This window comes from Ranitomeya variabilis, chromosome 7, assembly GCF_051348905.1.
Source record: "Ranitomeya variabilis isolate aRanVar5 chromosome 7, aRanVar5.hap1, whole genome shotgun sequence".
NCBI lineage: Eukaryota > Metazoa > Chordata > Amphibia > Anura > Dendrobatidae > Ranitomeya > Ranitomeya variabilis.
In genome coordinates, this window is record NC_135238.1 from 205624764 (window position 1) to 205650571 (window position 25808).

The 25808-nt window shown below is 42.8% G+C and overlaps 1 protein-coding gene across 2 annotated transcripts in view; it reads right to left on the reverse strand.

The window, feature by feature from the left end:
• MYO3B (myosin IIIB) overlaps window positions 1-25808 on the reverse strand; it is a 334653-nt gene that overhangs the window by 138204 nt on the left and 170641 nt on the right. For both annotated transcript variants that reach the window (XM_077272741.1, XM_077272742.1), the window contains 9 exons: window positions 24772-24974; window positions 21771-21869; window positions 21543-21657; window positions 12843-12969; window positions 10446-10656; window positions 10054-10201; window positions 6508-6661; window positions 5730-5818; window positions 3944-4073 (listed from right to left, as the gene is read on the reverse strand). In XM_077272741.1, coding sequence (XP_077128856.1) covers window positions 3944-4073; window positions 5730-5818; window positions 6508-6661; window positions 10054-10201; window positions 10446-10656; window positions 12843-12969; window positions 21543-21657; window positions 21771-21869; window positions 24772-24974 — 1276 coding nt within the window. The remainder of the gene's footprint in view (window positions 1-3943; window positions 4074-5729; window positions 5819-6507; window positions 6662-10053; window positions 10202-10445; window positions 10657-12842; window positions 12970-21542; window positions 21658-21770; window positions 21870-24771; window positions 24975-25808) is intronic.

The following is a 25808-nucleotide window of genomic DNA, read 5'->3' on the forward strand; positions in this document are numbered from 1 at the left end:
AATTTCTTTTTAGAGAGTTACCGTATGTTTATTGGCCTTGAAGCTATCAATAATCGTGAGCCAGTTCTACAACATTTCCATGTTGTTTATTATCATATATATTATCATGTACATATGTCTATGTAGTAGTACTCCACCAAATACATATTTATTCATTGAATATATTAATTATTTTAAATTCCATTTTTTCCAAACAAACTATGCATATAAAAATGAAAATTAGGTACTTAGAGCACATATTGGCCAGTTTGTGAGTGCCCACCAACTACAACAAGGCGTACCTTTCTTTGGACCCTTACCTAACTTTAATCAGGAACACCTCTCCCAAGCTAAAAGCCTACAGATTTAAAGGGGTTATCTGGGACTTTTTTTCTTACTAGGGGGCTTATCATATATCAGCATATAGTTGCTAACTGCCTGCCTGTTTGGCTGTGTGACTCAGATCCATGCCAACAATTATCCTGCTCCCTGTGATGTCACGTCGACAGAGCATTTCCTTCTCTTCTGCTCTGCTCTCATTGTTGAAGTCACGTTGACTAACAGCAGGCTCCACGCTGCGTTAGACAGGGCTGCTTGTCAATCAACATGATATTGGCAATAAGGTTCCATCGACAGAGTGAGAAGGAACGGCTATGTCATCACCGGAAGCAGTAGAATTGTTGCCTGGAGCGGTCCATGATCATTTCACGGGAAAACTGGTACGTAGTTACCACCTACCTGTCGAAAAATGCTTAGCCCCCACATAAGATAAAAGTCCAGATAACCCCTTCAAAAGGCATTCATTTTTAACAGCCTTACACTGATGGGAAGAGTGCTCAATCCAATACGGAGGCCGTCACCACTGTGTTTTGGCCCACAAGAGAATTAAGTTAGGGTCTCATCAAAGAACTGTTCGCCTTGTCGTGGCTGATGTGCACATGAATTGTTCAATTTGATGTGCTACATATCTCAGTTTTATAAGCATAGCTTATGTTTGCATGTATCTTGGCGCACGCAGTGTACTGCTGAATCCTTTGGTTATGTAGATATAGTATGGTAAATGTCCAGACATATACACACCTACCCATCTATCTATATAGACGCTGTTGGTTGCAGCGATGATTACATTGAAGGTGCAATAATTGGTTGGTCATTTAAGAAGAACGCTTTCAAATGCGATCTGTGATCCCGATATATGTTTATGTATTCCGAACACCTAAAAATTATCTGAGGACAATATCGCCATCTACGGGAAACAACTAGCAGAAGCAATCTTAGGTGATATTTTACTTGTATGTACTACAGTGTTTGTTCAGACTGTAGCTAAAAAGTAAATTCAAGATATCGCATAAGCAAAAAAGGAACAAGCCAAACACTGAGTCTGACTTCATACCTTCTAGATACTGTACCATATACTGAAAACATTAGTGAAATGAAATCCAGAAACTTTTAAAGTTTTGAAAAATGTTTGAAAATTCGTTCTAATTTTATTTTTCCAAGATTTTTTTTAAAGTCCAACTGGGCTTTTATTAAGGCTACTTTCACACTAGCGTTAACTGCAATACGTCGCAAATGCGTCGTTTTGCCGAAAATACGCATCCAGCAAAAGTTCTTGCTGGATACGTTTTTTCGTCATAGACTAACATTAGCGACGCATTTGCGACGCAATGCCAAACGTCGCGTCCGTTTTGCGACGCTTGGGCGTGTGGTAGTGGACCGTCGTGAGAAAAAAACCTTACATGTAACGTTTTTTGCTCACGACGGTCCGCTTTTTCCGACCGCGCATGCGCGGCCGGAACTCCGCCCCCACCTCCCCGCACTTCCCCGCACCTCACAATGGGGCAGCGGATGCGTTGGAAAAATACATCCGCTGCCCCCGTTGTGCGGCGGAGACCACGCTAGCGTCGGGAACGTCGGCCCGACGCACAGCGACGGGTCTTTCCCGACGCTAGTGTGAAAGTAGCATAAGTTTTATATTATGATTCCTGGAAAAACTATTTACCAATATATCTCAATTAACCTAAAGGTATAGCACATCCCCATGTGGCACAAAAATAATTAAATAAAGAAAGAAAGAAAAAGATTGTGCCGGGGATGAAATATATCACAATCATTTACAGAGTTACATTTTATTGTATGAATTAACAACATGTATATGCAAAATAATTCAAGCAAACACCAAAATACAACAGAGACACCTTAAAAAAAAAACTATATCTGAAGCAGTGGTGAAACACGTGTTGGGTCTTGTGGTAGGTGACCTGTTCACAGTCATGCAGTACTACCTTTTTTTCACTTGGGTATATCAGATGCCGACTAGATTCTCATCCTAGAACATTTCTAGAAGCGGATGAGAATCTGGTCAGCATGTTGATGCAAGTATGGCATGCAAAGCGCATATTTGCAGTCACGTGATTGCTCTCTCATTCTGGAAATAGAGGGGAATCTTGACATTGTGCACATTGCAATCTGCAGTGATAGAGTGACTGCAAAACAATGAGCGCACACTGTCAAGATCCCCCTTATTTTCAATTTGAGTGGCAGCCACTGGAAGCATGCGATTTGCATACTTGCGGGCAGTCTAGTCGGCAAATATGCAAATTGCACACTTGCAGTCACATGACTGTCCACTTTCACTGGCAAAAGAGGGCAATCTGGACAGTGTGCGCAGTGCACACCTGGAAAAATCCCTTAAAATTTTCAGACTAGGAGCTTCATTCATCTCAGCACTGATGATGTATAACAGAATACTTACACTGAGTAGCATTCTGTTTCCCTGTCCCAGAATCTCTCTCTTGGACTCATGATGTAAAGGCCACATGTGGCAAAGATATTATGGGCCCAATTAATAATTTGCCTTTTTTTAAGTCACTTTTATTTTTTTAACTTGGTTTAATTCGCTGAAGTCTGTTGAGCAAAATTATTTTAAATGGAGCATATGGTTCATGAATTTTTCTCAAAGTCAAAAATGTTGACTTCCTTTTTTTTAACTTAAATAAATTTTTATTGATATATTGATAAATATATGAATTTAAATGAAAGGGGTCGTTACCAGTGTGAGACATGTAATGACTGACAGTCTGCTCTCCTGATCTACATGTCTCACACTGCTAATGCCTCCTTTCATTTATAATTATCTCTGGAGGCAGATTCTCAGGGAGATCTATGTCCGGCCCATAGATCTTAAGAGCTCATTTACATATTAAGAAAAATGTGGATTTCTCTGGAATAAGACATCGTATCTCAGATATCAATGGATCAGATTATTCAACTCTCTATGACCTGCATGCCCGTATACATTGCTAAGGAAGGTTGATCCTTCTCCGTGGCTTGCCATGGGATAGGTTTGTTATAGAGACCGAGTGAATCAAGACCCTGAATTGGTGAAAACATAACACATGGCCTATGGTCCTAACTGAGGGGATAGTCATCCTATTGATTTGAGTGTGGAGCTATTACACAAGGTGGGCTTTCGTTTTAGGGGGGGCGTGATAAGTTGGGATTGCGGGGTTCGTTTGGGGGGAAAACTTTGTACTGAAAACAAGAATGTAACATGTCAATTGTAATGTTATTCTTAATAAAAATTTATTTGAGTTAAAAAAAAGGAGGGTTGATCCTACTGACAGATTCCCTTTAATGTATGGGCAATTTTTCTTTTGACAGAAGCAATATGAAGCACAAATCAGTCTTAAGCAATTAACATTAACCTAGATATTCCAAATAATCTGTAATGCTATATTGGAAATGTATGCTCCCCAACGCTTGGGTGGAAAGCTGGCCATGAATACGTTAAAATACATAAAGGCAACCAGGAGAGCTCCGGTACCTTCTCCCAGATCTCATATTCTGTCAGAGGTCCACCTTTCAGATGGGAACAGGGTTCCCTTCATACTTGGGATCAGAAACGGCACTGAACCTCTTTTATGACAGGTCGTAGCAGATCCGCAGCAATTATCATTAATACCTGTTTTGGTCAGAGGACTGGAGAAGAGCTGCTGAAGAAGTTTATTTTCTGAAGTTCTCAACAGGACGACAATGTCAGCTGGAAGGGTATCCCTATTCTTCTCCAGAAACCCACAAGCGTCATAGAGGACCTGCAAAACCAATTACACAAGCCTGGGTTTAGGTAAGAAAAATTGTGCAAGATCTATTCAAGTAAAATTAGATTTTATTATCAAACTTTTTTCAATCAGGAGCATCAAAAACTTTCATCTGTAAAGCTTGTTCTGCATGACGTACAACTCAGAACAATTTATAAAAGTCTACAAGCTTCATCGGGCAAAGTGATGGAAACCTCAGAGTATTTCTGATATTGTTTTAGGTGTCAGTTTGTAAGAACATATTTATGCGTCTGCAGCGCCCCAGAGTCCTGGTCGTTGCAGTACTGTCGCTCCGCCACTAAGGGGAGTGATGGTACGTCTGATGGCACTAAAGGAGTTCACCTGACCAGGTATCACAGTCACACATTACACTTCACACTCTGGTAAAACTGGGGGTTGGATAGGAAGTTAGTGAGAAGCTGACTGGGTTTTGCCCAGGTAACACCTAGTGAGAGGAGAGCGTTGCTTGGGAAGATCCAGGGGGGTCCCTATCAGGGATGGGGTCCTGACAGTGGCCTAGCGAACAGGACAGATCGTTACGGAGCCGTGCCTGCACTTCATTACGGCGGCATCTTAAGAAAGGACACGAAGCAAAGTATATTGTGGAGAAGTGAGAAACGAGATCACAGCACAAAGGCGATAGAACCAGTAGGAGTCGTGCCCCGAGATCGGCAACATCCTACTGAGGCGCGTAGCCGGTGGCCGGAACGCCGAGGGAGTAATAGACTCTACGCATTACTTCAAACCAACGGCAGGGCAGTTAATTTTAGGTTGGCTGTCTCACCTTTACACCTATGAAGACAATAGAGGCAATTGTGGGAGAGGGGCGTCTCTAGGGTCCCTATAAAATAACTCCAGGCCTACCCCGTCATACGGGTGCGTCCTATCCATATCATCTGGGGGACGGAGAGAAAGAACAGAAACATACAAAACAGTTGTGAGGACTATCCCGTGGTGCTCAGCAGGGAAGTACTACAACACCCAGGCACTAGTAGGAAGGCTACTGATTTCCACCTGCAAAGGGAACTCCGGATGTGCCTTCGGACCGGCCGGTCTCAGCCAGCCCTGTTAGCAGCGCTCTGGATTGTGGATCCCGAAGCCTTCAGTAAAGAGGTAAAGAGATTGCAACCTTGTGTCCTCGTCATTTACTGCGACCTACACCTGCACCTACACCTTTTATTGGGCGCCCCTTAGCAGGGCCACGGACCGGGTCAGGCCACCGTGACATCCCCAGAACCGAGAGCGAGAGACCCGGTACTGAGTACCCCGCTGCCCTGCGTTTGGGGGCCGCTCCACGTCCACTACACACTTATTGGCATATAAGTACAGTATGTAGATATAGAAACAGCCTATATGGGACTTTAAAAAGTGGGTGCCCAATTCTGAATGGTCCTAGTACTTGGCCATTGGGTGACATGTCCCTGTCTGGACTCCTTTCTGCTGTGAAACAAAATTATCATCAACCAAAATGATAAGAAATTGGCCCAAGACATATGGAAAGGTATGGCAGGTAAAAATAATGAAAACACTAGACCCTTCTGTCCTCAAGAAGGCCCAGTTTTATCTTTGTTATGGACCCCTCTAGAGTCTCATTCTCTTCTATGCACACGGATTTTAGTGAATTACGGTAAGTGATAATAATTGGCTAACCTTGCCAGCATAATGCTGAATGCCGAAACAAAGCTCCACGCATTTTGGCCTCCAAAAGTATTTGCATCTAAGATTACCTTCAAATTTATCTGAAAAGAGAAAATTTGACTTCGTCACTTTTTCAATATATATCAAATGCAGTTTCTTATATCTTTAGTACCGAAATACACAAAATGTTTTATCAGTATTATCCAGCTTAGAATAACCCAATGTGGCTGTGCCTTAACAGGATCTCCGTGTGATACCAGGATAGCCATAAGCACTAGGCAATGAAGACATAAAGAAAAAAATACACCCCTACAGGGCATTACAGCTGGGCAGCATTGGCCCTGGTGCAATGTCATCAGCCGACCTAGAGCAGTCTCCACGCTTGTCCTGGTGTTCTCGGACTGGCATTTTGGGCTTATTAGACCCTGCAACATCATGGTGGGCTCAGAAGCTAAGATTGTCCTGTTCCGGCCAAATTGGACACCGGACACTGTCGGACACAGATAGAACAGGGCCCCTGTTCAGGCTCTTTGCAGGACAATAGCTCATCATAATACACAATTCCACCTGCGTTGGAGGTGCCAGTGGCCCCCTTACCCTTTAGGCCCCTGTGTGGCTACACACCAATGACATGTCTGCCTTTGACTCCGGACCAGGGCAGCGTAAAATATTTTTGCTCAACTTTAGTCATTAACCAAATATCTTGGGTTGCAAATTGGTTATTCCATTTTAAGTGTTTGAAGTCATAGGATAAAGCACCACAATACACACGCAAACATTTTTCGTATACCAACTAAAGTCTGGTCCGTTGCTTGTGGGAATCGGCTCTCTTCATCTAGCAGAGATAAGAGCCCCATGGGTTTCTGAAGAAAGGTATCCAATAGAGGCCGGTTGTCCTCGTACTTCACCAGCGCAGCATCTATTCCTTCACTCTGATATTCAATCTGTTGGTGAAAAATATTTAACTTGAAAATAATTTGAGTTTTCTTTTAAAGTCTCCAGTTCTTCCGATGACAGCGGTTTGCTGCCTGCACTGCATTACAGAGACATTAGCTTTCTCCAGTATACAAGTGGGTTCCATGTTATGATGCATGGTATTGGAGCTTTGTTTGTCCTACAAGATACTTTTTTCCTATCTGTCTCTTTTCCATTCCTGTGGGTGGTGCTGTGCAGTGCTGCTCTCCAGAGCCCACCTCTGCCCCGCTATTACTAGGATATAGTATGGACATTTTATTAGCACCGCCTATTGTCACTGTCACTTGAAAACAAAGAATGTTTATATAGCTTGAGGAGGTGGTTGATGGATGAAAAAAGGGATGACGAGTGGAGAATTAACTATTCTCACCATTATCACACCATTATTTAAAAAAATGGAAGAGAAGTTGTGTCTTGAGCAGCTAAGAGCAATGCAGTCTTCTCCCTTCCTTCCAGGCGGACTCTCCTCCTTGAGTGACAGCTCTGGTAAATAGTAGATCTATAGTATTAGTAGAACTATAAAGCCCAGCACAACTTCTCCTATACCACATTCAGTCATCAGTGGTTTGTTCTGGAGTGTGTACTGTTAAGGTACCTTCACACTAAGCGACGCTGCAGCGATACAGACAACGATGCCGATCGCTGCAGTGTCGCTGTTTGGTTGCTGGAGAGCTGTCACACAGACCGCTCTCCAGCGACCAACGATGCCGAGGTCCCCGGGTAACCAGGGTAAACATCGGGTTACTAAGTGCAGGGCCGCGCTTAGTAACCCAATGTTTACCCTGGTTACCAGTGTAAAATGTAAAAAAAACAAACAGTACATACTCACCTTCGCGTCCCCCGGCGTCCGCTTCCCTGCACTGACTGAGTGCCGGCCCTAACAGCAGAGCGGTGACGTCACTGCTGTGCTGTACTCTCACTTTACGGCCGGCGCTCAGTCAGTGCAGGAAGCGGACGCCGGGGGACGCGAAGGTGAGTATGTACTGTTTGTTTTTTTTACATTTTACACTGGTAACCAGGGTAAACATCGGGTTACTAAGCGCGACCCTGCGCTTAGCAACCCGATGTTTACCCTGGTTACCAGTGTAAAACATCACTGGTATCGTTGCTTTTGGTGTCAAACACGACGATACACGCCGGTCTGACGACCAAATAAAGTTCTGAACTTTCTTCAATGACCAGCGATATCACAGCAGAATCCTGATCGTTGCTGCCTGTCAAACTCAACGATATCGCTATCCAGGACGCTGCAACGTCACGGATCGCTAGCAATATCGTTTAGTGTGACGGTACCTTTATCCCTGTATTTACACATAGAGATAACAGGACATTTGAAGAAAAATACAGCTCTGGATAGCAGAGAGAAAAGATTAGCAGACCTTCTGTGAAAGTTGCTGGGCTGATTCAGAACTACATCTCTCTTCAGAAGCTGAGAAGGAGGCGAGCAGCTAACTGCTCTATAGTATTCAATGAGCTGGAGAGAGCTGACTGGAATGTTAAGAGTTAACCCCTCTACTGGAACTACTACACACTCTCAGACAGGCTCTAGTGGCTGGGTTCCATGGAAACCAGCTGTACACTATAAAAGAATAAATCTCTCATTGCAGGAGAATGACATCAGATAGAGAAAGCAAGTCAATTGCAAACTTGCTTATTTTCATGTTGTCTAACTAATTAAAGCAATTTAAGAACTTGAGAACACCCCTTTAAAAAGTTAAGAAAAAGATGAACTGGAAGTGCATTTCAAGTTCCTGCGGCACTGAATACTTACTGATAGGTGTCTCCACTGTTTACTTTACATCTGTTCGATATCAACATGGGAGCGAATAGGAATTGTCTAAAGTGGTCAATCCCCTTAGGAAGTTAACAAGTTTAGGGCTAGAAAGCCATGCAGCAGTTTAGGGCTAGAAAGCTGGGTATCTGTTCAGGGTCACCTTTTACTAGGAAAACCCCAAAGACGTTTTCAACATCTTGGTGATACATATTATTTGGATACTATATTAAAGTAGTATTAAGATTTACATTTTGTATGGTGGTATTATCCAAAGAAGACCAGTCACCAGATTTCACAGTACAAGCTGTCTACATTATTCAGTAGATCCCAGTTCTGATGAGGCTGTTGTAATTACTTTGATAACTTCATGTGAGAATGACTTTATAATCCCTTTTGAAAGATTTTTCCATGCTATTGCAAAGAACTAGAAGATTTAAATGGTATGATTTAATGTATTTTATAAAGTGACAATATGCAGCTATGATGTTTTATTGAAGAAATGTGAGTGTGTGAAAGAAAGGAGATGTTTGGTAGGTCAGCCTCAGTGGTGTAACTAGAGACCCATGTAGTAATGTCCCCATCTTGGGCCCATCCTGGTATATATGGCCCCTATCCTGGGCCCATCCTGGTATATATGGCCCCTATCCTGGGCCCATCCCGGTATATATGGCCCCTATCCTAGGCCCATCCTGGTATATATGTCCCCTATCCTGGGCCCACCCTGGTATATATGTCCTGTATCCTCGGCCCATCCTGGTATATATGTCCTCTATCCTGGACCTATCCTGGTATATATGTCCCTATCCTGGGCCCATCCTGGTATATATGTCCTCTATCCTGGACCTATCCTGGTATATATGTCCCTATCCTGGGCCCATCCTGGTATATATGTCCTCTATCTTCGGCCCATCCAGGTATATATGTCCCCTATCCTGGGCCCATCCTGGTATATATGTCCTCTATCCTCGGCCCATCCTGGTATATAGGTCCCCTATCCTGGGCCCATCCTGGTATATATGTCCATATCCTTGGTCCATCTTATTATATATGTCCAGATCCTTATATACTTATCCCTCATCCCGGCCCCATCCCATTATATATATGTCCTTCATCCTGGTATATATGTCCCCTATCCTGGGCCCATCCTGGTATATATGGCCCCTATCCTGGGCCCATCCCGGTATATATATCCCCTATCCTGGGCCCACCCTGGTATATATATCCCCTATCCTGGGCCCACCCTGGTATATATGTCCTCTATCCTCGGCCCATCCTGGTATATATGTCCTCTATCCTCGGCCCATCCTGGTATATATGTCCTCTATCCTTGGCCCATCCTGGTATATATGTCCCCTATCCTGGGCCCATCCTATTATATATGTCCAGATCCTTGTATACTTGTCCCTCATCCCGGCCCCATCCCATTATATATATATCCTTCATCCTGGTATATATGTTCCCCTTCCTGGCCCCATCCTGGTATATATATCCCTCAATATGGTATATATGGCCCTTATCCTGAAGGGTTCATATACTTTTTTCACGGCAGTGTAATATGCATTGTGTCGATAAAAGTTGTCAACTCACCTGCTCCAATGCAAATATATGCTGATTAAAATAAAACTGGATCTGTTCATTGGCAATATTAATGCAAAGCTGTTCGAAAGAATTCCTTTTGAAGTTTTCAAATCCAAAAATATCCAGAATACCCACATTCATGCCGCTCTCCGCATTGCTAGATACAAAAAGGAGAATCCATTTACTACAGATGAATTAATATACTGTTAATCTCAGGACTAGGATAATAACTTCAGCTTCCTTGGGATTTGTATATTTTATAGAATTATTGCATTTTTTTTGTTAATCACAATTAGATTTGCATATAATTAGCAAAAACATAAAAAAAAAAAAAAAAAAAAAAGGTTATCCCAAGTGCCCAGATCAAGAAACCAAATGTCGTTTTGACTCAAGTTACTTGCCATATATTTTTGTCAGGCTGAAGAAGGGTGTTAATCCGGTTCACAATCCAGCTAAAAAGCCTCCCGTACAAAGCCTTAGACATGGCGTCCCGGACATCGGCTGCTTTATCCACGGTGTTGGTGCGGATGATTGTCTCCCCTCTTGTTACTACGCAGTGTGAGGTGAGGGCTTCCTGCAACTCTTCAGCACCAATGCTAAGGAGGGCAGCAGCTAGAAGAAAAGATGAAAGGCAGCATTATAGGCTAGCTAAAAAGGATAAGATATAGTGTAAAATAACACAGGAAAAAATGAAGTTCTGTATATGCACTTGTGATTAGATGTTAAGAGTAGTGATGAGCGAGTGTACTTGTTGCTGGGGTGACCTCCGAGTATTTGTTAGTGCTCGGAGATTTAGTTTTCATCACCTCAGCTGAATGATTTACAGCTACTAGCCAGGCTGAGTACATGTGGGGGTTGCCTGGTTGCTAGGGAATCCCCACATGTAATCAAGCAGGCTAGTAGCTGTAAATCATTCAGCTGAGGCGATGAAAACTAAATCTCCGAACAGTCATAAATACTCGGAGACCACCTGAGCGTGCTCGGGAAAACCTGAGCAACAGTACATTTGCTCCTCACTAGTTAAGAGGTTTATTCCAGTCACAACTAACACATACGACCTGCAAATGACATTTGAGGACAATTTGAACTGAATGTTAGTACAATGTTGGCCAATTCCAACTTTTGGGATGATTGTAAAAATTCATTATTGATTTTGATGAGATGATTATATTACCAAATTGTAATGTCACTGACTGTCCACTAATAGACACATACCAGGAGGACAAAAACAAGGAAAGGTACCGTATATAGTATTTTAGCATTCCCAATACTTCTGGCCTACGCGTTGCCTCAGCCCTAAGCTACATCTTTGCTGCCTTAAGGTTCCCATAAACCCACAGCTACACCCTCCTGGGGTCACGCTGTGATGGTGTTCGGTAAGGAAAGGGGAACCTCAAACTGTCCCTGTAACTAGGACCCTAACTATCCCTGTCCTGGGGGTACTCTTGATGGTAGAGAGGCCCGAGTCTCTGACCTTACTTTTCTTCTGTTAACCCCTGATCTGTCCCCTCTCCCAACCCATGAGGCGTGGGACCGAAATAAAAGGTAAACAAGACACAAAGACAAAACAGGGATAACAGCAAGCAACAAACATACAAACACTCATCAAAGGTAAAGCGGTATATACAGAAGATAAAAGAACAATGAGAGGTCTTTTAAAATACATGTTCGGTATATTGGGTGCAAATCATTTTTGTAATTGGGTATCAATAAAAATGTTGCTTCATTTGGCTTTAACAAGCTCATTGTTTCACCTCACATTGCTGGCTGCAGAATGAGTTAACTGAGAATCCGTCCGGGAGGTCTTTCTGACTGGGAATTTGCTACTCTTTTATCTTTTAATCTTCTCAGCTGTCTTGTGAACATATCAAAGTTCAACTCAAGTCAGATGTGGTCTATGGTTCTAAATCAGCAAACAGAAAAAAAACAGATAAAAGAATTACAAACTCCTCATCCGAACAAGCTCACTGATGGATTCTCAATGAACTCGTTGTATTAACCAGCAATATGTGGGAAACCAAGACCCTGTAAAAGACAAGTAATGCAACATGTTTAACAAAACCCAATTGCAAAAATAATTTTTAACCCCAAAAATGTGAATGTAAAGGGAGCCTGATAGCTGATACATGCTACCTGATCCACGGCAGCATTTATCAGACAACGGCTGTAAGATTTCAGTCAGGTATGATTGACTCTGAAATACTGCGGTGTTTCAGAAAAAAATACGTTAAATGTCACCGGGAACCGAGCCACATGAGATAGTCGGACAGACTCGTCCTCGATGGCTTCTCCCCACCCGTCTCCTGGAGTAACAGGTCTCTCCCTGCATGGGTGTATAGGGAGAGACCTATCACTCCAGGACATGGAAGCATACAGCATGAGCTACCATGCCCAGGGATTGGCTGCAGCGGTAACATCATGTCAACAGCTCACTTCACCGCTGCAGCCAATCACTGAGCTCAATGGCTCAGCAGAATTATACTGCATGAACAGACAAGCTCAGTGATGAGCTGCAGCGGTGATGTGATCTGTCAACAAGTCCAAAGGCGGCACTGGACCGAGGATGGTGAGTACCTGCTCTGCAATATACATAAAAGTGTTTGGAGTTCACTTTTCTTAAACTGGAACACCCCTTTAAGGCATACAAACTAAGACTTGGGTAAAAGTTAAAACCATATCAAAAGTAGCAGTAAAGCACGTAAAAATAGCATTCGATGTGATCTGGTCAAGTAAAATTATAAAAATATCCCACTACTCATATCTGTCATGTGTCCGTTCTACTGGCCATTTTATTATACCGTTTTCTAAGGCTTCTCCATTAGGAACTTCGCTTTTGTCAGTTTGGTGTTTAGAAGATATGGCCGTGAACTCGATGTTCCCTGTGTTCAGTATTCCGGCCAGAATTCTGTACACTGAATGGACTTCCTGTTAATTAAAGGTGAAGGTAACACAATAGGCATTAATTCTACAAATGAACAGAAAAAGGAACAATATCGTAAACCCGATGAAATACATCTCAAAGGTAATTACTCAGTGTCAGGTAGACATATGTTGTCTCTATGCAGAGAATTCCTAATGGGATGCTCACAGCAGCAACCACTGTTATGTAGGAGTCTACAAAGCTTACATTAACAATATTCTGCATACGCGGCCGGGGGCTACACACTATATATCTCATATGTCCAGATTAGCCGCTGACACTCAAACTGGATGGAATGCAAAAAGTATGCCAGTGACTCTTGCAGATGGAGACATTTGTGATTTTCTTCATAAAAATTCTGCATTCTATACATTGTTAGACTTACAGGTAACCTCAACCTAAAAAGAAAACAAAAAAATATCTGTATATTACTGTATAAAACGTAGGTCCACATGTGGCGGAATTTTTCAGCAGTGGACCTACAAATTCTTGGCAAATCCATAAATGTTCTATGGTAAAATTTGCATATCTTACATGTGGATTCACCACTGATTTCCTTCCTATACATTCAGCAGGGAAAATAAGCTGCAAAAGTTCTCGGCATTTACTCAATATAATGCGCACGCTTCAAATCTTCTTGTTTGCTTGGTTTTCCTCTGCATTTGGATGGACTCTACCTCATCTGATATAATTGCTGTGTTGTGATCAGATGCATCCCCCTGAGGCTCTCATCCCATATAACTATTATGGTGCTGCACTAAAAAGTGTTATCAGAAAATGACCTATTGTTTAAATCAGGGTTTTATCTACATTTTTCCTTAATTTCTGTATCATTAGCTGTACAAAAAAAACCTGAAATCTTTTTTCACACTGTTCTCCAGGCCATAAACTGGACGCATTTTTCCTGTTCTGTACAGAAGACTTTTCAGCAGTCTCATTATCATCACAGATAGGATGACAATGAAAGGTAATGCCTACATATACAGCAGATAGTATAGAAAACCACCATTCATTATAGGTGATGTCACAGCTCACCTCCTCCTGTGCAACGCATGATAAGTAACATCTCTATTTACAGCAGATAAAACAGGATCCAACATTCACAATGTGATGTCACAGCTCACCTCCTCCTCCTGTACAAGGACTGATAACACCTCTATATACAGTAGATAAAACAGGATCCAACATTCACAATATGTGATGTCACAGCTCACCTCCTCCTCCTGTACAATGACTGATAACACCTCTATATACAGTAGATAACACAGGATCCACCATTCACAATAGGTGATGTCACAGCTCACCTCATCCCCTCCTGTACAATGACTGATAACACCTCTATATACAGTAGATAATACAGAATCCACCATTCACAATAGGTGATATCACAGCTCACCTCCTCCTTCTCTACAATGACTGATAACACCTCTATATACAGTAGATAACACAGGATCCACCATTCACAATATGTGATGTCACAGCTCACCTCCTCCTCCTGTACAATGACTGATAACACCTCTATATACAGGAGATAATACAGGATCCACCATTCACAATAGATGATGTCACAGCTCACCTCCTCCTCCTGTACAATGACTGATAACACCTCTATATACAGTAGATAACACAGGATCAACCATTCACAATAGATGATGTCACAGCTCACCTCCTCCTCCTGTACAATGACTGATAACACCTCTATATACAGTAGATAACACAGGATCAACCATTCACAATAGATGATGTCACAGCTCACCTCCTCCTCCTGTACAATGACTGATAACACCTCTATATACAGTAGATAACACAGGATCAACCATTCACAATAGATGATGTCACAGCTCACCTTCTCCCCCTTCCTTTACAATTACTTTTGCCCAGAATATAGAGAATGCTTCTGCACAAACAAATAGCGTATAAGTCAGTCTATTGCGGCTAATTTCCATGTGCCCAACAGGAGGTATAAGGTTAATAGTAGGCCTAGTGACCAGTGTGGAAGTTGTATTTTTTTTCTTAAGATAGATTGTGATATTTGTTGTGAATTTGCTTTTTGCTCCCTCTAGTGGTTACTAGTTTTTTGACTCTGGTTTTTCTGTCATTCCTTTTATCCGCACCTGGGTCGTTAGTTAGGGGTGTTGCTATATTAGCTCCCTGGACCTTCAGTTCAATGCCTGGCAACGTAGTTATCAGAGCTAGTCTGCTGTGCTCTTGTCTACTGATCCTGGTTCCAGTTATATCAGCTAAGTCTGCCTTTTGCTTTTTGCTATTTGTTTTGGTTTTGTATTTTTGTCCAGCTTGTTCCTAATCTATATCCTGACCTTTGCTGGAAGCTCTAGGGGGCTGGTGTTCTCCCCCCGGACCGTTAGACGGTTCGGGGGTTCTTGAATTTCCAGTGTGGATTTTGATAGGGTTTTTGTTGACCATATAAGTTACCTTTCTTTATTCTGCTATCAGTAAGCGGGCCTCTCTGTGCTAAACCTGGTTCATTTCTGTGTTTGTCATTTCCTCTTACCTCACCGTCATTATTTGTGGGGGGCTTCTATCCAGCTTTGGGGTCCCCTTCTCTGGAGGCAAGAAAGGTCTTTGTTTTCCTCTACTAGGGGTAGCTAGATTCTCCGGCTGGCGCGTGTCATCTAGAATCAACGTAGGAATGATCCCCGGCTACTTCTAGTGTTGGCGTTAGGAGTAGATATATGGTCAACCCAGTTACCACTGCCCTATGAGCTGGATTTTTGTATTCTGCAGACTTCCACGTTTTTCTGAGACCCTCGCCATTGGGGTCATAACAGTTTGCCAGGCCAGTATTAAATGTTTAATGCATTGCAGAAGAGGGATTATAAGAAAGAAGATTCTGAGTTTTTTTTTTTTTCTTTCTCCTTCCCCTTTACCTCAGAGTGGCTATGCTTGCTGCAGACATGAATGTCCAGACCTTGATTACAAGTGTGGACCAGCTGGCTACTCGTGTGCAGGGCATACAAGACTATGTTATCAGAAATCCTAGGTCAGAACCTAAAATACCGATTCCTGAACTGTTTTCCGGAGACAGGTTTAAGTTTAGGAATTTCGTGAATAATTGTAAATTGTTTTTGTCCCTGAGACCCTGTTCATCTGGAGACTCTGCTCAGCAAGTAAAAATAGTTATTTCGTTCTTACGGGGCGACCCTCAGGATTGGGCTTTTTCGCTGGCGCCAGGAGATCCGGCATTGGCTGATCTTGATGCGTTTTTTCTGGCGCTCGGTTTACTTTATGAGGAACCCAATCTTGAGATTCAGGCTGAAAAGGCCTTGCTGGCTATGTCTCAGGGGCAGGACGAGGCTGAAGTGTATTGCCAAAAATTTCGGAAATGGTCCGTGCTGACACATTGGAACGAGTGTGCACTGGCCGCTAATTTTAGAAATGGCCTTTCTGAAGCCATTAAGAATGTTATGGTGGGTTTTCCCATTCCCACAGGTCTGAATGATACTATGGCACTGGCTATTCAAATTGACCGGCGGTTGCGGGAGCGCAAAACCGCAAATTCCCTCATGGTGTTGTCTGAACAGACACCTGATTTAATGCAATGTGATAGAATCCTGACTAGAAATGAGCGGAAAATTCATAGACGCCGGAATGGCTTGTGCTACTACTGTGGTGATTCTACACATGTTATCTCAGCATGCTCTAAACGTATAGCTAAGGTTGTTAGTCCTGTCACCGTTGGTAATTTGCAACCTAAATTTATTCTGTCTGTAACTTTGATTTGCTCACTGTCATCTTATCCTGTCATGGCGTTTGTAGATTCAGGTGCTGCCCTGAGTCTCATGGATCTCTCATTTGCTAAGCGCTGTGGTTTTACTCTTGAACCATTAGAAAATCCTATTCCTCTTAGGGGTATTGATGCTACACCATTGGCAGCAAATAAACCGCAGTATTGGACTCAGGTTACCATGTGCATGACTCCTGAACACCGCGAGGTGATACGTTTCCTGGTTTTACATAAAATGCATGATTTGGTTGTTTTAGGGCTGCCATGGTTACAGACCCATAATCCAGTCCTGGACTGGAAGGCTATGTCAGTCTCAAGTTGGGGCTGTCGTGGTATTCATGAGGATTCCCTGCCTGTGTCTATTGCTTCTTCTACGCCTTCGGAAGTTCCGGAGTATTTGTCTGATTATCAGGATGTCTTCAGTGAGTCTGAGTCCAGTGCATTGCCTCCTCATAGGGACTGTGACTGTGCTATAGATTTGATCCCAGGCAGTAAATTTCCTAAGGGAAGACTGTTTAATCTGTCGGTACCTGAACATACCGCTATGCGTTCATATATCAAGGAGTCTCTGGAGAAAGGACATATTCGTCCGTCTTCTTCCCCTCTTGGTGCGGGATTCTTTTTTGTGGCAAAAAAGGACGGATCTTTGAGACCTTGTATTGATTATCGGCTTTTGAATAAGATCACTGTCAAATTTCAGTATCCTTTACCGCTGTTGTCTGACTTGTTTGCCCGGATTAAGGGTGCCAAGTGGTTCACCAAGATAGACCTTCGTGGTGCGTACAACCTTGTGCGCATTAAGCAAGGTGATGAATGGAAAACCGCATTCAATACGCCCGAAGGTCATTTTGAGTACTTGGTGATGCCTTTTGGGCTCTCCAATGCGCCTTCAGTTTTTCAGTCCTTTATGCATGACATTTTCCGGAAGTATCTGGATAAATTTTTGATTGTTTATCTGGATGATATTTTGTTTTTTTCTGATAATTGGGATTCGCATGTGGAGCAGGTCAGGTTGGTCTTTAAAATTTTGCGTGAAAATTCTTTGTTTGTCAAGGGCTCAAAGTGTCTCTTTGGTGTACAGAAGGTTCCCTTTTTGGGGTTCATTTTTTCCCCTTCTGCGGTGGAGATGGACCCAGTCAAGGTCCGAGCTATTCTTGATTGGACTCAGCCCTCGTCAGTTAAGAGTCTTCAGAAGTTCTTGGGCTTCGCTAACTTCTACCGTCGTTTTATCGCTAATTTTTCTAGCATTGTGAAACCTTTGACGGATATGACCAAGAAGGGCTCCGATGTAGCTAACTGGGCTCCTGCTGCCGTGGAGGCTTTCCAGGAGTTGAAACGCCGGTTTACTTCGGCGCCTGTTTTGTGCCAGCCTGACGTCTCACTTCCCTTTCAGGTTGAGGTGGATGCTTCGGAGATTGGGGCAGGGGCCGTTTTGTCGCAGAGAGGCCCTGGTTGCTCTGTTATGAAACCTTGTGCCTTTTTCTCTAGGAAGTTTTCGCCTGCCGAGCGAAATTATGATGTGGGCAATCGGGAGTTGTTGGCCATGAAATGGGCATTTGAGGAGTGGCGTCATTGGCTCGAGGGTGCTAAGCATCGTGTGGTGGTCTTGACTGATCACAAAAATCTGATGTATCTCGAGTCTGCTAAACGCCTTAATCCGAGACAGGCCCGCTGGTCATTGTTTTTCTCCCGCTTTGATTTTGTTGTCTCGTATTTACCAGGTTCAAAGAATGTGAAGGCCGATGCTCTTTCTAGGAGCTTTGTGCCTGATGCTCCTGGAGTCGCTGATCCTGTTGGTATTCTTAAAGATGGAGTTATCTTGTCAGCTATTTCTCCGGATCTGCGACGTGTGTTGCAGAGATTTCAGGCTGATAGGCCTGAGTCTTGTCCACCTGACAGACTGTTTGTCCCGGATAAGTGGACCAGCAGAGTCATTTCCGAGGTTCATTCCTCGGTGTTGGCAGGTCACCCGGGAATTTTTGGCACCAGAGATCTGGTGGCCAGGTCCTTTTGGTGGCCTTCCTTGTCAAGGGATGTGCGGTCATTTGTGCAGTCCTGTGGGACTTGTGCTCGAGCTAAGCCTTGCTGTTCTCGTGCCAGCGGTTTGCTCTTGCCCTTGCCTGTCCCGAAGAGACCTTGGACACATATCTCCATGGATTTCATTTCTGATCTTCCGCTATCTCAGGGCATGTCCGTTATCTGGGTGATATGTGATCGCTTCTCCAAGATGGTCCATTTGGTTCCTTTGCCTAAGCTGCCTTCCTCTTCCGATCTGGTTCCTGTGTTTTTCCAGAACGTGGTTCGTTTGCACGGCATCCCTGAGAATATTGTGTCAGACAGAGGATCCCAGTTCGTTTCCAGGTTCTGGCGATCCTTTTGTAGTAGGATGGGCATTGATTTGTCGTTTTCGTCTGCTTTCCATCCTCAGACTAATGGACAGACGGAGCGAACCAATCAGACTTTGGAGGCTTATTTGAGGTGTTTTGTCTCTGCTGATCAGGACGATTGGGTGACATTCTTGCCGTTGGCTGAGTTTGCCCTTAATAATCGGGCTAGTTCCGCCACCTTGGTTTCGCCTTTTTTCTGCAACTCTGGTTTCCATCCTCGCTTTTCTTCGGGTCATGTGGAGCCTTCTGACTGTCCTGGGGTGGATTCTGTGGTGGATAGGTTGCAGCAGATCTGGAATCATGTGGTGGACAACTTGAAGTTGTCACAGGAGAAGGCTCAGCGCTTTGCCAACCGCCGCCGCGGTGTGGGTCCCCGACTACGCGTTGGGGATTTGGTGTGGCTTTCTTCCCGCTTTGTTCCTATGAAGGTCTCCTCTCCCAAATTTAAACCTCGTTTTATTGGGCCTTACAAGATATTGGAAATCCTTAATCCTGTATCTTTTCGTCTGGATCTTCCTGTGTCGTTTGCTATTCACAATGTATTTCATAGGTCCTTGTTGCGGCGGTACATTGTGCCTGTAGTTCCTTCTGCTGAGCCTCCTGCTCCGGTGTTGGTTGAGGGCGAGTTGGAGTACGTGGTGGAGAAGATCTTGGATTCTCGCCTCTCCAGGCGGAGGCTTCAGTACCTGGTCAAGTGGAAGGGCTATGGTCAGGAGGATAATTCCTGGGTGGTCGCCTCTGATGTTCATGCGGCCGATTTAGTTCGTGCCTTTCATGCCGCTCATCCTGATCGCCCTGGTGGTCGTGGTGAGGGTTCGGTGACCCCTCACTAAGGGGGGGGTACTGTTGTGAATTTGCTTTTTGCTCCCTCTAGTGGTTACTAGTTTTTTGACTCTGGTTTTTCTGTCATTCCTTTTATCCGCACCTGGGTCGTTAGTTAGGGGTGTTGCTATATTAGCTCCCTGGACCTTCAGTTCAATGCCTGGCAACGTAGTTATCAGAGCTAGTCTGCTGTGCTCTTGTCTACTGATCCTGGTTCCAGTTATATCAGCTAAGTCTGCCTTTTGCTTTTTGCTATTTGTTTTGGTTTTGTATTTTTGTCCAGCTTGTTCCTAATCTATATCCTGACCTTTGCTGGAAGCTCTAGGGGGCTGGTGTTCTCCCCCCGGACCGTTAGACGGTTCGGGGGTTCTTGAATTTCCAGTGTGGATTTTGATAGGGTTTTTGTTGACCATATAAGTTACCTTTCTTTATTCTGCTATCAGTAAGCGGGCCTCTCTGTGCTAAACCTGGTTCATTTCTGTGTTTGTCATTTCCTCTTACCTCACCGTCATTATTTGTGGGGGGCTTCTATCCAGCTTTGGGGTCCCCTTCTCTGGAGGCAAGAAAGGTCTTTGTTTTCCTCTACTAGGGGTAGCTAGATTCTCCGGCTGGCGCGTGTCATCTAGAATCAACGTAGGAATGATCCCCGGCTACTTCTAGTGTTGGCGTTAGGAGTAGATATATGGTCAACCCAGTTACCACTGCCCTATGAGCTGGATTTTTGTATTCTGCAGACTTCCACGTTTTTCTGAGACCCTCGCCATTGGGGTCATAACAGATATTAAAAAAAATCATAATCAACTTTAAAAAAATGAAATATAAACTCCTAATTTACACAAGACATCATATCATTCCCTTATGACACATTTCTATTAATGAAATATTACGATTGCATCCTCCTCCCCTTCTTCTCTTTATTGTTGTTCTTTTTTAAGTAGGAGGGTGTTGAACATTTATGTAATGACCCTTCAAAAAAAATCATCATTATATATTTAATCTATTAATATTGTTAATACTACACTCTGTACTTGTCCTTTACAACCTGGAATTAATTTATAGAAAAAAAAAAGAAATGAGTAATTTTGCAATTTTCACACTGCCACTGGGACTATTTTAGACTCATACTTCCTGTCTTTTAGGAAGAATTTACAGCAGTTCGCTAATCATCAGAGTCAGGATTACAATGACAGGTAACAACTCTATACACAGGATCCACCAATCACAATAGATAATGTCACAGCTCGTTAGTTGCTTCAGTACAAAACATAGGGCTGAGGTCTGACCATTGTGGCTATGTACATGTGTTATTTCCTTAAACAACAGTAAGTTAGAGTCTAAAAAAAACCAAGTGGCCAATGTGAAAATTGCAATATTTCTCTTTTTTTTTTTTAATAAAGATCATACAACCCCTTTAAGTTACAGGGGTCACTGCAGTATTTTGGATTTACAAAAACAGCTTTCATGTTGTACGTGACTTCATATTGTAATCTTCCTATAGTTGTACAGAAGAAATCACAATTGAAAAAGAAACAATCTACAAATTTTAACATTTTTGTAGAATTCCGAATAAGAAAAAGGTAAATGGATATAAAACGTCCTCTTCAAACCCCCCGTTTTTACTCACCTCATTGCTAAATCCTATAATCCTAAAACAATGTTGAATTGCAGCAAATTGTCTCCTGTAAGACTCCTTGGAGATAATATCTTGCATGACTGAACCTGTTTCATTGTCAATGTATCTATTAGTAATAAAAGAAAAATAAAAAGATTAGCAATAAAAAAATAGCAAATAAACAGAGATTAACTGTAAGAAAACCAGAAGATGTAGCGAATAGTTTTTTGATTTTTTTACCTCGGAGGCTTTCTCTCCGGCAGACTGTATTCTGAAAGCTTTTTATGATGATAAAGACCAGCATATATGTAATAAAATATATGGAAGTTCTTCTCACCGCTGAAGGAAATGAAAAACATAAACTATAAATAGAAAATGGACCAAACATAGAACCCAGGAGTTATCATACTGATTAAGTTACTTGTACTGAGAATATTAAAAGGACGATAAACCCTTTTTTTGCTAATTAACACAAGATACTAAAACATTTTTTTCTAATCTGTTATGATTTTATGACTGCATATTTCATTTATTACAAGTTCTTTGGAGAAGCTAACTTCTGCTCCTGTAAACAGCACTTCCAGATGTTTGCTTTACAGCAAAATACTGGACATAATAAACCTCACTGACTTCTATGGCAGAGTTTAGCAGGAAAGTTTTGTCAGGGGGTCTCTGTGCTTTGTCAGGGGGTCTCTGCTTTGTCAGGGGGTCTCTGTGCTTTGTCAGGAGGTCTCTCTGCTTTGTCAGGGAGTCTCTGTGCTTTGTCAGGGGGTCTCTGCTTTGTCAGGGGGTCTCTGTGCTTTGTCAGGGGTTCTCTGCTTTGTCAGGGGGTCTCTGTGCTTTGTCAGGGGGTCTCTGCTTTGTCAGGGGGTCTCGGCTGAGAAGGGGAAGCGGTGAGCCACCTCCATAATCTTCTGACACTAGCGGCTCCAGTGTTCTCTGCCTCTAGCTTTATAATAATGGGGTGACTTTTCAATGTAAGGGTTCATTCATTCACCAACTTATCTATGTGTGTTTTTCCCGAATAGTGCTAGTACCTATGAAGTCTATGGAGCTGTTCTCATGTCCATGATTTTTTTACCGACTGTGTGTTCCATGCAAAATCGCGTACACATGTCCGATGTTGATCCGAGTGTCGGATCAAACTTGATAATGAAAGTTTATGTGTCCGCGAAAAATCGGACAGCGCTCAAATGCCATCCGAGTGCTGCCCATTTTTCAGAGACTGATAGGCAGGGGGTGGAGAAACTTTTCTTTGCCTCATTGGGTAGAGTTTCATCAGTTTTTCTTTAAAGTCTGATGAAAACCTGATCAGAAACACTGGTGAAACTCGGACAGATTTTCACGTAAATAAGCATGATGATGAGGGGCCTGCTGAGAAGTGATGTCTATAATTGGCGACCATTGTGTATTAGGGAATAGTGTTGAAAATAAAATATTCCAGATATGTTTAGCCTTTGCCTGGTCCAGAAAGTAATAGTACGTCAAGCAATGTGACCACAAAGTATGAACGCAGCCTATCAGTTGACTTCCTATTGGATTCTGGACGGACATCTTGCCTAATCCTGTGCCCATTGCACATTGTTATTTTCTATTGGGTCCCAGGAGTCCATTCCTTTTGCCCTGCTACTATCAGGCCTCTAATTTCCATAAAATGACCATATTGTGATCAGCCAATGTATTCTACCGAGCATTGCGAATCTCCTTTAATAACATTTACAGCAACATAATAACTTGTACTTTATGTTGCTGCAGTAAAACTTTAAAATGATGCAAAATTAACTCAGATACTGTTTTATTTCGGGCTCATTATTTCATTAGTTGCGGTTCATTAACCTTTTCTATTACAACATTATTATTCTGCTGCAAGAAAGAAAAATCATTTACAGTGCTCCAAGAATACTACAAATAACAGAGACAGTGTCATCACAGAAGACAAGCATCAACTGGATCAATGCATTATAATAATTACATGGCCAGATATTCACTACATAGTGGGGTTCCTGCTGGATGCCATGGATGTGGAGGGGCGCTCTGACCTGGAGGCTTTGCTACTTGCTGATGTGGAGAGCTTCGGCCAAAGTCGGACTGAGGTTCCTTGCATATTAGTAGAGCGGGACTGGGTTGGAAAGGCCCACCAATAACGCTGACTCTTGGGGCCCACTGTTCAGTTGCATGCAAAAAAATACCTGACCCTAGTACGCCAATTTACTTTTGCTTCTATGTAATATTAATTTGGCCAGCATGTTTACTGAGTGATTCGATGATACTTTTTCTGTAAATAGTGAATGAAGTGCAACAACCGTGCTCTCCAGCACTCCTTCATTCAAGGGGGCCTACCGGAGGATTCTCCTGTTCTCCTGTGGGCCAGTCCCAGACTGTATACAAGAGAAGACATCATTTCAAAATTCCGCCCTACATTCCAATAGATTATATGTAAATCCCCTTAAGTTTTATTTTTTTCCTTGGAAACATCATCAATGAGGTTTATTAAGTTAATTGTGACCAATTATAAACCAGTCCGATTGGCAAGTTGGCTTCATAAGTGGCTCCGAAATAGGACCACCATACACATTACATACAAGTTGGCCAACCCAGCTATTTCTGCAGGAACATCCAATCTTTTGATCTCTATGGGGGCCAGATGATATTGGGAGAAAGAAGAATTGGGCAGTGGGAACTTAAATGACCGATTCTTTTGTTTTCAGGGGAGATAAGTCACTGACAGTGGTGTCTGGTAACAACTTTCTATTTATTCCCCTTTGAAAGCACATGAAAGTTAGTCGGAGCCTAGGGCCAATGTGTATGGAGCCATCAGAGGAGATACCTGATGCCGAACGAACGTTCGTCTGTCAGCTATCTACATGGCCAGCGACCCTTAGGTCTCCTACCTTGCTCTGAAGCTGGTGGTTCAGTATTAACCTGGGTGCAAGCATGTATTAATGGAATTCACTTGTCACCACCAAATAATGCTACATTTACAGTTGCCAGAAAGAATGGACACACCAAGCGAATTTCTACAAGCCGCAAAATAAAAAAAGGGTCATCCTGATGGGGTGACACCTTTAAAAAAACGCTTAATCCAGACGAAAACAGCTAATTAAATGGAAAAACATGAAATATTATTATAATAAACATATACCCTCAAATGTTATAGGTCAGATTTTATGGACACAAAGTTTAGCAATGACCGGCTGATGATATGAAGAAAGGTCACCATATTTGAGGATACGTTACTTACACAGCTTGTTTTATAACCCGGGATTTTTCCAGCAGATATTCAGAGATTTTTGCACCCATGACCGCCCCTGTAGGCGTGAACATCATTTCAAGATATTTTCCAAAGCGGCTTGAGTTGTCGTTGATTACGGTGCAGGCATTTCCAAAGGCTTCAACCAAAGGATTAACTTGTAGGATCTTTTCCCGTAGCGCTCTGTTATTAGCCTGTAAAGAAAATGGTGCATCAATGGGTTTAACGAGCAACGATCCATCATGCAAAACTTTTTTTGGGACCATAAAGTCTTATCAGGGAAAACCAACTCTGAGTGTCCTGTGATTAAAAAACTGCATATTTGGGGATTGCTGTATTTCCGCAAGATGGCTACTAGGTTCTTGAAAGCAATCAAGGAAGGCTGGATATCTATAGCAGGGTACAGTTTGCTAAGGGCTTTGGAAATTGCTGTTTTTGACCGGAGAAACCTGGGAGAGGAAAGTGGTGCAGCGGTGGCGTGGCATGCATGGCGGAGTAGTGGAAGGATGGGGTAAAATGATGATTGGGTGCCGAACAACAAAAAAGGCAGTGAAACAGGGGCATCAAACCAAATCTGGTGATAACCACCATTGTGTTCGTTAATTTGCCACTAATGTGCCCAATGCGCTTGTGGTCCTTTGGTGATGTCACTTGCGTCTCACTTCCCAGATTTTATTCTGTACAGCTAATAAAGAGTTATTAGCCGGCAGCCTCGTGCCTGGTCACTGTCAGAAGGAACATTTAGTCATCATCAGTCTTAATATGATGAAGAGCTCGTCTGTCTCCAACATACTGCATTCAGCACTTTCCATCCGTCCTCCTGGACAAACTGTGCCTTCATAGATCCAATAGCAAAGTGCACGGAATGACACACTGTCCTAAGTCCCTTCCCAGGCATCAATCTCGTCTTCATATTAGTTCATCAAACCAGTTCTGCTCCAAAAAAAAAATCAGTTACAAGATTAATAGTGCTTGTAACTGCTGGAAATGCTATTCAGGTAGAAAGTGTATTTTAGGGAATTGCTAGA